We start from the raw sequence: 18,526 nt of genomic DNA, 5'->3' as shown, positions 1-18,526 counted from the left end.
CCAAAAGTTTGGACACACCTTCTCATTTAAAGATTTTTCTGTATTTTCATGACTATGAAAATTGTACATTCATACTGAAGGCATCAAAGCTATGAATTAACACATGTGGAATTATATACTTCACAAAAAAGTGTGAAACAACTGAAAATATGTCTTATATTCTAGGTTCTTCAAAGTAGCCACCTTTTGCTTTGATGACTGCTTTGTAGTTATGAAAATACAGAAAAATATTTAAATGAGAAGGTGTGTCCAAACTTTTGGTCTGTACTGTATATATCCATCTGAACTAACAGCCCTTCTGAGGACTAATCCAGCTGCATATTTTCAGTGGTGAAGGTGATAGCAGGAGTTAGGCAGGCAGGCTAAAGTGCATGATACAGCACAAGGGGGTCCATTGCATGATCAACTTCTGACTGATCCTGCTGTGACAAATATTTGTAGACATACATAGCTCCAGATATCAGGGGCCAGGGCTAATTTTTTTTATCTTAATCCTGATTATTTGCTTAAAAAGCAATACAGAGTACACCATTTTAGTGCTCCATTTGCTTGTTAGCACTGCAGAATACAGTCAGATCTTTTCCATATTACAGAGATAAAAATCCAGAAATTTTAACTGAACGTGGAAAATATTGGCCTCCATTTCCATTTTGTTGCAGTGTGTGGGTCAAGCTATTCACATGAGGTCGCTGTGAAGAATAGTATTAGTAAACAACAGGCCTGCTATTTAAAACCGTGGTTCTCTGTCAGACGTATTACATATGCAGTGGTGGCCAAAAGTATTGGCACCCCTGCAATTCTGTCAGATAATACTCAGTTTCTTCCTGAAAATGATTGAAATCACAAATTCTTTGGTATTATTATTCATTTAATTTGTCTTCAATGAAAAAACATAAAAAGAATTGTCCTAAAGCCAAATTGGATATAATTCCACACCAAACCTAAAAAGGGGGTGGCCAAAAGTATTGGCACTGTTTGAAAAATCACGTGATGCTTCTCTAATTCGTGGAATTAACAGCACCTGTAACTTACCTGTGGCACCTAACAGGTGTTGGCAATAGCTAAATCACACTTGCAGCCAGTTAACATGGATTAAAGTTGACTCAACCTCTGTCCTGTGTCCTTGTGTGTACCACATTGAGCATGGAGAAAAGAAAGAAGACCAAAGAACTGTCTGAGGACTTGAGAAACCAAATTGTGAGGAAGCATGACCAATCTCAAGGCTACAAGTCCATCTCCAAAGACCTGAATGTTCCTGTGTCTTCGTGCGCAGTGTCATCAATAAGTTTAAAGCCCATGGCACTGTGGGTAACCTCCCTAGATGTGGACGGAAAAGAAAAATTGACGAGAGATTTCAAGGCAAGATTGTGCGGATGGTGGATAAAGAACCTCGACTAACATCCAAACAAGTTCAAGCTGCCCTGTAGTCCGAGGGTACAACAGTGTCAACCCGTACTATCCGTCGGCATCTGAATGAAAAGGGACTGTATGGTAGGATACCCAGGAAGACCCCACTTCTTACCCTGAGACATAAAAAAGCCAGGCTGGAGTTTGCCAAAACTTACATGAGAAAGCCTAAAACGTTTTGGAAGAATGTTCTCTGGTCAGATGAGACAAAAGTAGAGCTTTTTGGGAAAAAGCATCAACATAGAGTGTACAGGAAAAAAAAAGAGGCATTCAAAGAAAAGAACACGGTCCCTACAGTCAAACATGGCGGAGGTTCCCTGATGTTTTGGGGTTGCTTTGCTGCCTCTGGCACTGGACTGCTTGACCGTATGCATGGCATTATGAAGTCTGAAGACTACCAACAAATTTTGCAGCATAATGTAGGGCCCAGTGTGAGAAAGCTGGGTCTCCCTCAGAGGTCATGGGTCTTCCAGCAGGACAATGACCCAAAACACACTTCCAAAAGCACTATAAAATGGTTTGAGAGAAAGCACTGGAGACTTCTAAGGTGGCCAGCAATGAGTCCAGACCTGAATCCCATAGAACACCTGTGGAGAGATCTCAAAATGGCAGTTTGGAGAAGGCACCCTTCAAATATCAGGGACCTGGAGCAGTTTGCCAAAGAAGAATGGTCTACAATTCCAGCAGAGCATTGTAAGAAACTCATTGATGGTTACCGGAAGCGGTTGTTCGCAGTTATTTTGACTAAAGGTTGTACCAAGTATTAGGCTGAGGGTGCCAATACTTTTGTCTGGCCCATTTTTGGAGTTTTGCGTGAAATTATCAATGATTTGATTTTTGCTTCATTCTCTTTTGTGTTTTTTCCTTGCAAGCAAATTAAATGAAGATAATAAGACCAAAGAATTTGTGATTGCAATCATTTTCAGGAAGAAACTGAGTATTATCTGACAGAATTGCAGGGGTGCCAATACTTTTGGCCACCACTGTAACTGCATTCCAAAATCAGTAATTTCTGGCTTCCATTTCCATTTTGTTGCAGTGTGTCGGTCAAGCTATTCACACGAGGTCTCTGTTAAGAATAGTATTAGTAAACTACAGGCCTGCTATTTAACACCGTGGTTCTCTGTCAGATATATCACATATAACTGTGTTACAAAATCAGCCATTTCTAGTGAACGTGGAAAATATTGTCCTCCATTTAAAATGGGCAAGGTGCGTGGCAAGGGACGGGGAAGTGAACGTGATGGTGCATGCAGAGGCCGAAATTGTGCCACAGCAAACACCCACATCTTGTCGTTCGACCTTCCTGTCCCAATTACTAGGGAACCGCAAAACACCACTATTAAACACAGAGCAGTGTCAAAAGGTTGTTGGTTGGATAGCGGATAATGCTTCCAGTTACTTTGCCGCCACCACCACCCTGTCTTCCACACGGTCAAGTCTCAGTGAGTCTGAACCGCATATTCCTCACCCTGATCCTCCTTCTTCCCACCATGCCGAGTGCCCGAAGACAACTGATCCCACACCTGGACACTCATAAGAGCTGTTCACTTTTCCATTTGTAGATTCGGCCTTTCGCCCGGCCAGGTTCAAGCAAGTCAAGAGGAGAACATGTGTAGCGATGCCCAAATAATTGAGCAGCCACTGTCACACAAAGGCAAAGGTGAGAAAGTGCAATTACTGTCGCAAGAGGTGGATAATGACGATGAGACACAATTGCCAGAAAGTCAGGAAGAGGACAAGGGTGCGGAAGTGAAACACGAGGTGGTGGATGATATAGTAACTGACCCAACCTGGCAGGGGGACATGCAGAGCAAGGACAGCAGCACACAGGGGGAGGGAGGCGTAGCACCCCAACAGGCAGGAAAAAGCAGTGTGGTGGCTGCAGACACAAGGCAGTTTTATTGTGAGTCTGTAAAAGTGGCATAATACTCTGACAACATTATTGACAGCAGTGACCAGGGAGTCAGAGATGTTTCCAGGGGTCTTCCCCATGTTGTTCCCATGTCATTTGAGCACTGTTCCCATCGGTTTGGGCAATTTTTAGGCCCTCTGCAGACCGCCAGGGGTGGCCGCTGGAAAGATGCTCGAGTTTCCCAATTTGCTCAACCCAAGCAACAAGTACCCAAGCATTTTAGTGCTCGCTCATCACTACTTAGCAGCAATACAACGTGCAACTCACTCCTCTGTTGAAACACTTGTTCATTGATTATCGGCTCATGTAAACATGATGGTAATCACCTAATGAAAAATCAAAACACTCATTCAACGTGTGATTCTATTATTCATGTCGGCATAAAAATCATTGTCATCGGCAGCACATCAACCTATGTAAATAGGAGATGTGCCTCCGATAACAATGACACTGTACAGAAAGATCATATTATAACCAAATCTGTGTGCATAAAATTTCAGTCGGCCATTATGATTAGGTTGTTAAACGAACTCCAATTAATTTGCATTTACTCGATTATCATCATTAGTCTGCTTTCACAAATGAGTGCTTTCAGACACTATTATCAGCGTTATAAATAGAAACAATGTGGCAAAAAATGATGATTCAGCTGTGTGTATAAATATGGTACAAGTACAAAACAGTACAGGAAGGTTATAAAAAGAAATCATAATAGAAGACTAAAGTGATTTATATACACGATAGCTGTCGACCAAACAATGGTTTGGCTGACAGCTATCTCTGCCGACTCCTCTATATACATGAGCCCTTGCTCTGCCAAGCGTTCCCGTGTTCTCTACAAGGGAGCCTTTGCTAGACTTCTCTGACCATGGATTATTTTGTCGAGACAAAACGATCAGCTGTCTGGAATCAGATATGCCAGATCCATGTCAGGAGGATCCCACACACAGATTGTCATCCAAGCCCGTTCATATTGGCAGTTTTGGCCGATGTTATTCTAATGTGTATGGGTGCTTCAAGGAAGAACTATATGGAAACCGCACGGTAAACTGGAATTAATATATACTGTACATTAAAAATGTCAAATGAAAATCACAAAAAACACAGAAGAAAACAAGATAAGAATGGGCTACAAAGAAGCAATCATTGAGTCTGGTTGATAAAATTAAAATGGTGTTCAGTAATAAATCACAAACCAACACTGATCAAGGACAATAAACCATGCTTGATGAAAAAAAAAATTTTAAAGTTTACCACACTCATCTATAATATATGACTATGTGTAAAGTAAAAGACCAGGGAAAATGCAATTATTACCTCAAAACTCAAAGCACACTAGTACAGTGCACTGAAATTTTGGACACACTTCTCATAGAAAATAAGCAAAACACATGACCTATCAACACCTTGAGCCCACACATAAAAGTGATCTAAACGGAGAACCTCAATGCCAATTAGGCATTGGATGTTTTTACGTGATATTCCACTTTGCCACTGAATCATATGATGTAGTTTTGAACATCTGGACCAAGTCCCCGCATAAGAAATTGACAAGTGAAAAGGGGTGGTGAGCTTGCTATGAAATTTTTGATATCTCTAGAAAATATTTTTATGATGATAAATTAATTTGTAAGGATCACAATGCATCATTTGTATAGCTAAGAAGTGTTGCTTCACGAAAGGTAAATCAAATAGTATGGACAGCAAACAGTCCGAATATCAAATTGTTTGAAATTTTATGGTGGAAATGTAAGAAATTGGTTCATGATATAACTCCATCCTGCAAAATTGGTCTATCAAATGCTCATTGAGAAAGCAATAAATGACCAGATGAAGAATATTGTTTATTATTAGAGAAGTCCATGCCTCACAAAGTTTAGACCATCATAAAAGCCTGAGAAAAAGACACAAATTACTATTTAGAATGCTTTTGTGTCAATATCATACTTTTTTTTCTCAAAAGTAAAAGTTCTATTCCTTTTCAATTAGGTCTATCCAGTCAAGGAGGTGGAGATGCTGGAGAGTAAAGTCAAGTTGTCCATACTTTATGGTTTGATTGACCTTCTAAATACACAGAATGTCATTGCAAGCCTTGTTCTTAGAGACATCAATAAAGCCATATAAAGTGGCAATATAGAGTTGACAGCTTGATTTAACCCTTGACTGGATCGATTTCATTAGCATAAGGTGCAATAGGGAACAATGATAAAATGAGGGAGCTAGTGAGGACACTTTTGGAGATTTCAGGACGAGAACTATTAAGAAGTAGTGAGCACAAACTTTCTGACAGGTTCCCCATAAACTTTCTATTCATACACAAAAACCTTTTTATCAGGTCAGCATAGCATTACTTAATATAGGAACGGTATGTAATAAGTCAAATGTGAATTGGTTGTTCCTCTTATGTTGGCTATATGCATTAGACAGCTGTCAATCGAACGATGCTTCAGCCGACACTCCCACACACAGGAGCGCTCCTGTGTTCTCTATGGGTGAGCCACCGGTTGACATGTCGGCAGGCGGCTTATATCAGGGAGAACAATATGATTGGAAATCTGAAATTGAACATGCGCAGTAAACATCTTTCCCAACCATCAGTTAGCCACAGCCAAACCCGTTGACGTAGGTGTGTTCAGTCAACTTTAACTTAATGTATATGGGGGCCCTTAGTGTATAATATATAAACATCTGAATATAGCTGAGACTGCAACGTAATTGACAAGTGATCTGTAAGCAGTAAAAGAATAAACCCAGCAGCAGCAACAGAAGGTGGTATGGAAATATAATAAATAAAGAAATCTACAGCCTGCCTAATCTATCTATATACATGGATACTTGACAAACACAATAAAAAGGCACTAAAAACAAAAAAAAATGCTAGAGATTTGGAGCACTGTAATTGTAATTGACATTATCAAGTTTTAATCTTTATGATACCTGGCTATTAAACTTTTATCTACTTGTAAAAAAACAACCCTTTTAAGTTCCTGACCTGCAGCGATATGTGCACAATTACTGTATGGTGTAATTTAATGGAAATTATTTTTGAAACTGATACATACTTAACAAGCAACCATGATAAGTGTTTTAAGAATAAATATATTTGCAGAAAACTCTGGTTCCCATATTTGCTTTTAATCAGACAAAATGTTTGGTGATTTCTCAAAAACAACACAACCACGAAGCATCTGTAAAGCGCATCGATTCCTAATAGATACAGAGCCCTCTCATTTGCCATAGGTGACTTGAAAACATTTCCGTCCCCAATACAATTGCTGACCATTGTAGATGCCAGATTTTCAACTAAATTATCTGCAAGTCTATGGCCAGCTGAGGCCCCTTTCAACGCCAATTTGGGATACTACTTTTGTAAGTATTTAAAATAAACTAATTCTATTCTGATTATGTGTGTGATACACAGAGCCTGACAGAGTTTGGAAAATTGGATTAATATAAAAGTCAGCAAATAATAAAGCAACTTCTGAAAGGCCTGATTTTCCACTAACAGCCACAAAATATATTCTTACATAAAGTTAATTATATACTACTGAGCAGATCAGTAAACTGGACGTGCAATGCATTTTATAAACCAGCATTAAATGTATTTTAGTTCATTCTAAAGGACTGTACTTTAGCTTTTCCAGTAAATTAAGAATGTAAAAACTCTAAAAGTATACCATATACTTTATGATTGCCCTAATATTTTATCTGTGAATTCTTTGACAACTGCAAAAATAAAATCACAATGTAATTGAGCATTGACAGTATTAGCAGATTGCTAAAGGTTGTACAACCCCCCTCCGAATTAATAGAATAATGAAAAGCATTCTTAAAAGCAATTATTTCTATATTATAACCTTACTGAAAGTGAATTTCAAAGTTATGCAATTTACTAACAGTGAAGAACTGAAAAAAAGTCAATTATCCACTATTAGGTCAGAATTCTTTCTATTTATTCTTATCGTTTGCATTTTAACATTAATTTAAAAAAAATATGGTACATTAGCTAAGTAAAAGTATGTGTGTATTGAAAAAGCACACGAAAATACCATTTCTTGCAAATAAAACAAATGACTTGAGAAATTATAAAGTCATGTTAGGTCACTAGCAATTCACTGGCTGGCTTATTACATAGTGCTATTTCCAATGACAGCAAAGAAGCTGCAGGTAAACTTAGAAAAAAACCTAAGCAAAAAATAAATGAATAAAAATCAGTATGCAGTGTACACTGTGGAAGCATATCATTATAGACAAGTCTTAAGAGGGAGATTACATCATCTCTGCCCAGATGTTCCCTATTAGCAATGAAAGTTTAGAAAGGCACCTTAAAAGTCAAATACATTGCCTTTAGAGTTCACCTAAAAGAAGAATTTCTGAGTGTGAGGTCCTATGTATCTATTACTGTTTATACTCTAGCTTATTTTTTTTTAATACTCATCCAGTGTATTAAACTGCTCACATTTTTATTAAGCTTCTGCTGAAGTCAGAATATTCATATAAAGGATGTACGGAATCTTCAACATCAATCAGTTAATTAGTGATTGGCATAGATTGATAAGCTATATCAGTGAAGGAAATCAAGTTAGCAGTATGGTGGCATTTAATATATAAAAAGACAAAAAAACAATACATCTCCATCTCTTTTTTTCTAGCCAGCTATAAACGATATTTTAAAAATCAGAAAGCAAAATGTTTCTGATGTATATTACCATCCAATAGGCATGCTTAAGAGAGTGCGTATGATGTTGATGCAGTGGAAAAAATGGTAACAGCTCATGTTGGGTCGTAAATTTGGAAATAATTCATAATTTTTTGATAACATGTGTATGACTGGTAAAAGTAATTTGACCCTTTCAGCATATAGAGCAATTCGGTTAACCAGTTGTATACCGTAGGATAACATCTGCTGATCAATAACAGCACCATTGTAAGACAAGTTGTGATGTCTTTATTTCATTAGTATTGGAGAAATTAGATTGCACTATATTTGGGCAGCTAGAAGACATGATTATAGCACTATATGGTTAAGACAAAATCATCATTAAAATGCTGAGCACTCCTGCATATTCCAGATTTCACCTTATTGAGCCAGATAAATCATGCTGCTCGGGGGTATATACATGCCAAAAGAAAGTAGAAGCTTAAAGGGACAGGTAATAAGTATGTTCTCAAGGTGTAAAAAATCTAGAAAATAATTTAATTAAAAAAAACAACATATGCCATAAAGATTGAACGCATATTACAAGTATTTCCCCACACACACACCTGACCAAAAGATGAATAGGATTACAACCGAACATTTTATGACCATAAGGTAGAAATTAGACATACAGCTGCTATGAAACCAAATTAACTAGTGTGTTTCCAGACAGAGTAGACCAGTGAATGAATGGATCATATTTTCAATTTGATGAAGAAAAAAAATCTCCCTAAACAACAAAATATACCCTTTACTAATTATACTACTATATCATAGAAAGAATCAGTTAAAAAGAGAACGAAAGACTTACCACCATGAAGTAGTTGCTTCAGGTGTGACAAACAGCAAGATGACAGGAGCAACAAACCAGATGTCCAGGAACAAGGTGCTCATATTAAAAATCCCTCACTGCATATCAATATTAGCACAGAAAATCCCATTAGAGACAAAAAGAAAAAAAGGCTAAAAAGGTTACTATTTCAGGATAAAACATAGGAAATAAGTCTTGTAATGTATCTGATGCCTACAGTTCTTTGTCAGGCTCTGGTCAACTACTGTAATATGAAATTAAAAACTATGGTTAAAAAAAATGACTTGGAACATTCTCAAATGACTTCAGCTCCGTCTCGGAATTAAATGGTTAGTGGGGAAGAGAGCGAGAGGTAAGCTTATTTCATCTCTCCTGAGCAGTGGAAGGACCGTTCTGGAGCTGATGGACGTTGCCTGCAGAATGGGTGGGTGTATTACACTGATGGATGGAATGATGTCAAAAGACAAGAGAGGTTAGAGAAGGGAGGGCTGCAAAGAACACCTTTGATTGACAATAAAACCCTGAAGTCAGCTCTCAGCAACCTGAAACCCAAACAGGATCCGGTCAAACAAAAGTGTATGAAAATACTATATTAATATAATCCATGTGTCCCCCTGCTTTACACTGTAGTCCAGAAAGCTGACAATGTATCCTAAGCTGCGTTTCACTGTTTCACATTCTTCCTTGTGTCAAAGTCACAGAAAAATAAAGAAACAACTTGTGAAACCTTATTGTAATTAAAGTGCACTCCTTTTATGCTGCAAATGTGACTGCAGAGCCAAGTACCGACTAATTAAATTCAAGATCGTTGGTAACATTGCTAGGACTTTGAGATCATTTTCTTGTGCTGTGCATTCGCCACACTCTTAGATATTCATCATGGTCACAAATTAATGCAGAGTACTCTAGCTAACATAAGAAGAAAATGTATTCCGCCATAAAACATGAAATGCTTCAAAACATACGTAAGCTATACCACTAAGATCTATTAGTAAACGGATCCCAAAACCGAATCAAATATAAAGGTTATGTGTTTAATGCTAATGTCTTACAAAACTCAACAAAAGAAAGACAAAGAAAAATAAATGACTTACATGAACACGGGTCAAACGGAATGTTTCTTTCAAGGTCGACAACATAAGATAATAGGTGTTACAGAAAAATGTGATAACTTGAGACATGAAACACTGGTCTAAATATCTTTATAATGTAAACATATATTGGTGACTTCCAAGCTGTATATGGTTTTCTGACAAGTAAAGCTCCAGATTCATTATAGGTTCTAGAACAGGTCTTCAATGGGACAATTGTAAATGCATTGAAAGAAATTGTGATGGTTATATATTTCAAGGTATTTAGAACTTTATTTTTTTTCTGCATCCTAAAATTTTTTTTCTACTTATTATTCTCAGTCTAAGGGTTATTTCCATCTTCAAAAATGGGTACAATTGGAAAGAAAACTTTTCAATGTACTGTTTATTAAACAGAGGATTTGATATAAAGACTCACCAAATAGTCCATCTAGTGTTTCTTGGCTTAGTGTGTACAGATGTCAGTGCTCCAGCAGACTGTCCACTTCACAAATATAGCGAAAAAGAGTGGCACATCCAAGGAATAAAATAATAAAATCTTCTTTATTGCATAACAATAACACAGGTGTGCAAAATTTAAGTTTATGAAAATGTTTCAAATCCAATGACTGATTCTTGTTTTTTAATGCCCTGAATTCAAAAAACACTTCTATTTTTAAACGTCATGTATGCATTTTGTACAAAACGAGAGTAAAATTACATACAATTGGGATGAACAATAAAAATCTTTATTGTAGCCAAAAATGTACACAATATTATTTATACAACCCCTGGCAAAAATTATGGAATCACCAGGCTCGGAGGATGTTCATTCAGTTGTTTAATGTTGTTGAAAAAAAGAAGATTACAGACATGGCACAAAACTAAAGTCATTTCAAATGGCAACTTTAGGGCTTTAAGAAACACTAAAAGAAATCAAGAAAAAAAATGTGGTACTCAGTAAGAATAGTTTTTTTCAGACCAAGCAGAGGGAAAAAATTATGGAATCACCCTGTAAATTTTCATTTCCAAAACTAACACCTGCATCAAATTAGATCTGCTCGTTAGTCTGCATCTAAAAAGGAGTGATCACACCTTGGAGAGCTGTTGCACCAAGTGGACTGACATGAATCATGGCTCCAACACGAGAGATGTCAATTGAAACAAAGGAGAGGATTATCAAACTCTTAAAAGAAGGTAAATCATCACGCAATGTTGAAAAAGATGTTGGTTGTTCACAGTCAGTGGTGTCTAAAATCTGGACCAAATACAAACAACATGGGAAGGTTGTTAAAGGCAAACACACTGGTAGACCAAGGAAGACATCAAAGCGTCAAGACTGGAAACTTAAAGCAATATGTCTCCAAAACAGGAAATGCACAGCAAAACAAATGAGGAACGAATGGGAAGAAACTGGAGTCAATGTCTATGACCGAACTGTAAGAAACCGCCTAAAGGAAATGGGATTTACATACAAAAAAGCTAAACAAAAGCCATCATTAACACCTAAACAGAAAAAAACAAGGTTACAATGGGCTAAGGAAAAGCAATCGTGGACTGTGGATGACTGGATGAAAATCATATTCAGTGATGAATCGTGACTCTGCATTGGGCAAGGTGATGATGCTGGAACTTTTGTTTGGTGCTGTTACAATGAGATTTATAAAGATGACTGCATTAAGAGAACATGCAAATTTCCAGTCATTGATGATATGGGGCTGCATGTCAGGTAAAGGCACTGGGGAGATGGCTGTCATTACATCTTCAATAAATGCCCAAGTTTACATTGATATTTTGGACAGTTTTCTTATCCCATCAATTGAAAGGATGTTTGGGGATGATGACATCATTTTTCAAGATGATAATGCATCCTGCCATAGAGCAAAAACTGTGAAAACATTCCTTGAAAGATGACACATAAGGTCAATGTCATGGCCTGCAAATAGTCCGGATCTCAATCCAATTGAAAATCTTTGGTGGAAGTTGAAGAAAATTGTCCATCACAAGGCTCCAACCTGCAAAGCTGATCTGGCAACAGCAATCAGAGAAAGTTGGAGCCAGATTGATGAAGAGTACTGTTTGTCACTCATTAAGTCCATGCCTCAGAGACTGCAAGCTGTTATTAAAGCCAGAGGTGGTGCAACAAAATGCAAGTAATGCATTGGAGTGTTCTTTTGTGTGTTTGTTTTTCATGATTCCATAATTTTTTCCTAAGAATTGAGTGATTCCATAATTTTTTCCCTCTGCTTGGTCGGAAAAAAATTACCCTTACTGAGTACCACATTTTTTATTTTGATTTCTTTTAGTGTTTCTTAAAGCCATAAAGTTGCCATTTGAAATGACTTTAGTTTTGTGCCATGTCTGTGATCAGCTTTTTTTCAACAACATTAAACAACTGAATGAACATCCTCCAAGCCCGGTGATTCCATAATTTTTGCCAGGGGTTGTAAAAATTTATTGAACATTCATTCTGCATCTTTATTGGAAATTAATTCTTTTACTTATCTCTTCAAACCTTCTATTGATACCTTTTCTCTTACAGAACGTCTGTGGATCTTCTCTGTGAAGCATCCAGCAGTAGTGCCCCATCATGTTCATGTTCCATCTACCTTGGTATCGTCATTCCATCCCCTTGATATCCTGATGAAACATTTCTCCTTGCTCTTCACTAACAGCACCAAGGTTTTAAGTAAAGTAGTACAAATGGCAATGTAAAAAGTGTAACTTCAAATACATCAGTCAACCCAATGCTTTGAAATGTTTCAGCATGTTCTCCACAGTGGACGTAAATTTTGGGATCTTTGCTGTTATCTAGAAATTTCTTTACAACTTCTTCAATAGAATTCTAAGCCCTTTTCTCAACAGCTTTCATTTTTGTTTCGAACACGTCGTGCTTCATGAGTTTCCGGGTATCCGGACCCACAAAAATGCCTTCCTTCAGTTTTGCTTTGGAAAGTCCTTGAAACTTGGTACACAGGTACATAAAAGTCGCTCCTTCTTTAAAGAGAGCTTTCACAAACTGCTTCATCAGTCTAAGCTTAATGTGGAGTGGTGGCAGGAGAACTTTAGTGGGATCAACTAAACTTTCCACATCTATGTTCTTGAGTCCACGTTGCAAAGCTGTTCTCATTAGCCAACTTTTTTGGCACCAGTGATGAGTCCTATCCCGGCTGTGCCATTCACATAAAAAGCATGGGTACTTTGTGTATCCTCCTTGCTGCCCAAGGAGCAAAGAGAGAAGTTTCAGATCACCACATATTGACTATCCTTGATCCTCTTAATTAAGTTTATTAAGAATAAAGTCTAAATTCTCAAAGCTTTCCTTCAAGTACACAGAATGCCCTACAGGCACTGAAGCATACTTGCTGCCATTGTGCAGTAGCACAGCTTTCGGACTTTTTTTGGATGAATCAATAAAGAGTCTCCACTCGCTGACATTGTACTCAATGTTAAAGGGAACCGGTCACCAATTTTTACTGATATAACCTAGGGGAACCACCTTTCAGACCCATGTGGCAGCATTCTATAATGCTGCACATATGACTCCAATTTGCCCAGCAAGGCCAAAAAAAGACCTTTTATTATACTCAACTACAGGGCGGTTCCCTCCAATGAACGTCGCTGGTCTTGGTCCGGTGCCTCCTCTCTTCTTGCGAAGCAGTCCTCCTTCTGTGCAGGCACACTTCTCTCTGCCCATGCCGAAAAAGGTCAACCGATGCATGCGCACTGCAGTACACCGCTTTGTCCTCGGCAGGGCACAGAGAAGTGCGCCTGTGCATAAGTGCGAAGGAGGATGACGTAGGACACATCATCCCCATGAAGCACGGCATTGCAAAAAGATAGCAGGCACTGGACCAAGACCAGCAACGTCCATCAGACCGGACGGCCCCGTAGGCGAGTATAACTAAAGGACTTTTTTTTTGCCTTGCAGGTTGAATTGGAGTCACATGTTTCTGAAAGGTGGTGGCTGTAGGTTATTTTGAAAAAAAAAAATGGTGACAGATTCCCTTTAAATTTTTTCATCAGCATAGGGACATAACTGCAATACACTAGAGCATCGTCTTGAGAAAAGTATGGAAGGAAATCCTTTTCTCTGCTTCTGTACCATGAAAAAAACATTTCTAACCAATCTAATGACATCAAAATCATTCACCAAAGGTCACGCAAAGAGGTCAAAGTATGGTGCAAGAAAAAGTCTATGGAGTCAGTGTTTGTAAAAAAAATGTACATGATGGAATTTCTTCAATACTTTTACGGAGTTCAGCGATTAAAAAGTATATAAAAATCACCTCTTACTTTTCAAACAATTTTATCCTTGCAGACCTGTGTAATAGATAAAAAAAAGCTGAAGCGTTTCCGAAGTAATAAAAATGCCCTTACTCATAGTCTAAGTCAAGGAGTCATGGAAGAGTATGGCGGACCAATCACTTATGAGTACTTAATAAACATACTTATTTCAAACTGTGGTATATATCTGCATGAATACAATACATTGAGCGAAGAATCATATTGAAATTATACTAACAGTAATGTTTGTGTTTTAACATTATTACCCATATGGAGATATCGCAATAAATATACACATGAAAAAATAATAATAAAAAAAACAACACATTTTTTGTAATGTTATTCCTTGGAATTATTATTTTTTATTGTTTACTGTTTCTTGCCTCTATTACCAGCCACCGCTGATATCCAGCAGCGGTGGCTGAATATGTGCAGTGTTTACAAGCTCTTTACTTTTGAGCTTCTAAGCACTGCACTGATGCTGGCTGGAATAGCTGGAGCGCACAGTTATCTCCTAATCCTGGGTCACAGAATGCTCCCGGAAATTAAAAATAGGGCAATCCCGGGATATAGAAAACAGACAGAATAGTTTAGATTGAAGTTTAACCTGCTGATCCCAATCAAAATAACCTTTTTAGTATTCATACATGCATAATCGTTTAAAAAAAAAGGCCAATATGGTTTAATTATACTTTGCAGAGACAGATTACTTTTTGGAATTTGACATGTTTTGGATTCCTGAAAGGATTCATAAATACGTAAAACATTTTTTGTATTTATTCTATAATATAGATTTCCCCAAAGCTGTGAGGGTGATGCTGCAATGACATTCATGAGAGCGTCTGACTTTCTAGAAATGCCTTTTTGTGTACACCAGGTTCAAGACCTGAAATTTGTACAGTAGATTTAACATAGAATTTATGAAATTTGTAAAGTGTGTAGAATGTATTAGTAGGTTTATACAAGGGCTTATTTTAGAACCTCATTTGTTCCTATAGCGTGCTACAGCACTATAAATTTTCCTTTGCTGTTTTCTAACTTCCTGTTCTTAACTTCTTACCCCAATACTTGACACATATGCTTTTTTAATAAATTAATGTAGAGTCATAATAATAATGTAAAAAACCCCTTATGATACGATTTATGATACTGGGGATATTGCTTTTTTACAGGCACATTGCACTGCAAAACACTGTTCATAACACTAACACAAAAAGTAGAAAAACAGAAAAAAATGTATACAAAGATCCATAAAGATAACTAACCAACTACACACAAGACTGAACACATTCCCTATTAAATATTAATAGATAATTCCTAATCAGTCATTTGTTAATCTAACCCATATATATTATTGTTTGAGAGATTATTATGGGGTTCGTGGCCTGGTCTACTTTCAGTCCACCATTGAACCCATAAACATACAATTGTTAAGTAAATAATAGCGACTCAGTCAAATAAAATGTTTACAGGTTTTATAAAGTTTAAAGCACCACTTTTTGCGTACATAATGCAGCATAGGCTATTATAGAGGCTTTTGTGTATTCCTAGTTTATACCTGTTTTAGTTGATTTTCCACTTACAGTGGGTACGGAAAGTATTCAGACCCCTTTCAATTTTTCACTCTTTGTTTCATTGCAGCCATTTGGTAAATTCTAAAAAGTTCATTTTTTTCTTCTCATTAAAGTACACTCTGCACCCCATCTTGACTGAAAAAAACAGAAATGTAGAAATTTTTGCAAATTTATTAAAAAAGAAAAACTGAAATATCACATCATCATCAAGACTGCCTCAACTAAATTGTTTTCTGTCTCCCTGGTACAGCATGAGGTGTAATAGGTTGATTGGGGAAGACTGGCGACTGGCGAGACTTGACTAGGTGTCCTAGTCAACTTAGGAATCAATGATTCCAAAGGTGGTTGGGGGAGGATGCTAAATTTTAAGAATTAGGTTGCAAGCTGAAGGAAAGGAAATCTGAGGTAATGTTTTCTGGAATAGTGCCTGTGCCATGCACAACACAAGAAAGATAGAGGGAACTCAAGCCATGCATTTAACTCCCTAAGTATTGATGTAGAGCAGAAGAATTTCGGTTTCTAAAGCACTTGTCTGACTTTTCACAATCTGAATACAATCTGTATTCTCCATATAAATTGCACCTGATTGGAAGAGAGGTCTGCTGTGTTGGGGGAAGAGTATTCTAGCAGGGGTGGCGGAGTAATTTGACTAAGGATGAAGGGGGCAGGACAAGGCAGAACATAAAAGAGTTGATATAGGACAGAGAGGATTAAGACTATATTGGAGGGTGGAGAAGTGGACTCTGGGGGAGATGATTAGGTGTAAAGATGGAGAGATTCATGTGTACAATGAAGACAAATCTGTCCATAACATTTCATCAAAGAGCATTCCTGAAAGTGAATGTGGAAAAATGGACGCATACTTAAAGTGAACGTTCACAAATGCCAGGAGTCTAGCAAGAAAAATGGGAGCACTTTAGTCATTGGTACTGAAGGGACACATTGATGTAGTTGATGTTGGTCAGACATTGTTAGACTCTGCACATGATTGGGTTGCAAATCTTCCTGGTTTTGTGTTAGGAGTCATATGAGAGAAAGTATAAATGAGGCAAAAGTGTGTGTGGTAGGGGTGATTGTAAAGAAATTGACGCCTTTTTTGAGAATTCCAAAAGTAAACATTGAAAAAAATAATTTTGGCTTTGTATTTCGGTCTTGTTTCCATTTTGGTGGTTCATGATGTGTTCACTTCCAGATGACCTCTGTTATGTGCACAAACTTTCTCTCTTGTTTGACATGTATACAATTGACTCTACAAATAGTTTATGGTTGCTTTATGCTTGTTCCATTGTCCTGCGCATATGGCCTTAGATACAGGGCAGCACGGTGGCCCAGTGGTTAGCACTGCAGTCTTGTATGTTCTCCCCGTGTTTGTTTGGGCTTCCCCTGGGTTCTCCGGTTTCCTCCCACACTCCAAAGATATATTGATAGGGAATGTAGAATGTGAGCCCAAACGGGGACAGTGCCGATAATGTCTGTAAATTGTCTGAATTGTAAAGCGATGCGGAATATGTTGGCGCTATATAAATAAAAAGATTATTATTATTATTAACGCGCATGGGTTCTTCTTCTCAATGATTGCCGCTAGTTCCAAATACAGATCAGAACTATCTAACGCCAAGCCTCATAAACATATGATTCTAATTGGACTAATTAAGGCATAATATATAACACTGTGTTTTTAATACATTGACCACTTTTAGATGAAACTGCTATTTGCAGGAATAAACTTAGGAAACCATCCTATCTAATCTATTGACTTTTGATACTTATGGTATCTATTTTTGGTTACTGTTTTTGCATTATAAATTCTTTGTATGCACTTATAAGAATGTTAGTGTATAAATTGCTTATGATATTTCAAACTTGTCACTTTGTTTTCTGAGGCTTATTGAATGATTATATCTGCTGATCATATTTCTCGGGATACTTGAATATTAGTGATAGAGGTGAGCATCCAGCAACAAGTCCGGGAGAGCGTGATTAAAAACAAATTTTTTTTTATTGTGAATACATTAAAAGCCTTAAACAAAAATTGTTCTTTGCCATGATGCCAGACTATGAATAAGAAGTACCTAATTCGAAATGCGTCAGATCTAGTTGAATAACAGAACTGGGACAGTCCCAAATTTTTATTTTGTTTTTGCCTTTTAATGTATTCATAATAAAAAAAAATGTTTTTAATCACGCTCTCCCGGAACTGTTGCTGGATACTCACCTCTATTGCTTCATCCTGCTGCCGACACAGCTGAATCCCTGCACTGCCGCAGGGCTCCCTTCACATTGGTGAGCTGGAAAAACCTTTTTCTCTGACTTGAATATTACTGAGGGAGGACAATTTCTTTTTTAATTGTATGTTGGATAAGTGACCACAGAAGTAAACACTGAAAAAAAATATTTTTGCTGTAATCTATAGACCCCCAACATCACTGAGGAGTTGGTAGGTCAGTTGCATAATCAGATGTCGCGGGCTGCACAGGCTGGTACATTAGTGATTATGGGAGTTTTTCAATTACAAAATATTGACTGAGATCATGGTTCTGCTTCAATTGTAAAGGGGAGAAAATTCTTCATCTTGTTGCAGAATTATTATATTGGACAGATTGTGGAAGACCAACAGAATGCAATGCTCTGATGAATATGGTCATTTCTAACAATGCAGAGTTTGTTGGAAATGTCACTCTTTGTGAAAATCTTGGTACTAGTCACCACAACATAATTTAATTTAGCTCAAATTGTAAAAAAAAATATATATAAACAGGCAAA

General features: G+C 37.4%; 1 protein-coding gene across 1 annotated transcript in view; it reads right to left on the bottom strand.

Annotated features, from left to right (window-relative positions):
• WNT2 (Wnt family member 2) overlaps nucleotides 1–9,248 on the bottom strand; it is a 149,034-nt gene extending 139,786 nt beyond the window's left edge. The window contains exon 1 of the mRNA XM_073651906.1: nucleotides 8,833–9,248. Coding sequence (XP_073508007.1) covers nucleotides 8,833–8,915 — 83 coding nt within the window. The 5' untranslated portion in view covers nucleotides 8,916–9,248. The remainder of the gene's footprint in view (nucleotides 1–8,832) is intronic.
• Between the last annotated feature and the right edge of the window lie 9,278 nt (nucleotides 9,249–18,526).

This window comes from Phyllobates terribilis, unplaced genomic scaffold (genome assembly GCF_046119375.1).
Source record: "Phyllobates terribilis strain yellow unplaced genomic scaffold, ASM4611937v1 Scaffold_11__3_contigs__length_659146591, whole genome shotgun sequence".
Lineage (NCBI taxonomy): Eukaryota > Metazoa > Chordata > Amphibia > Anura > Dendrobatidae > Phyllobates > Phyllobates terribilis.
Note: the sequence above shows the minus strand (reverse complement) of the source record. Positions and strands in the feature narration are given on the sequence as shown.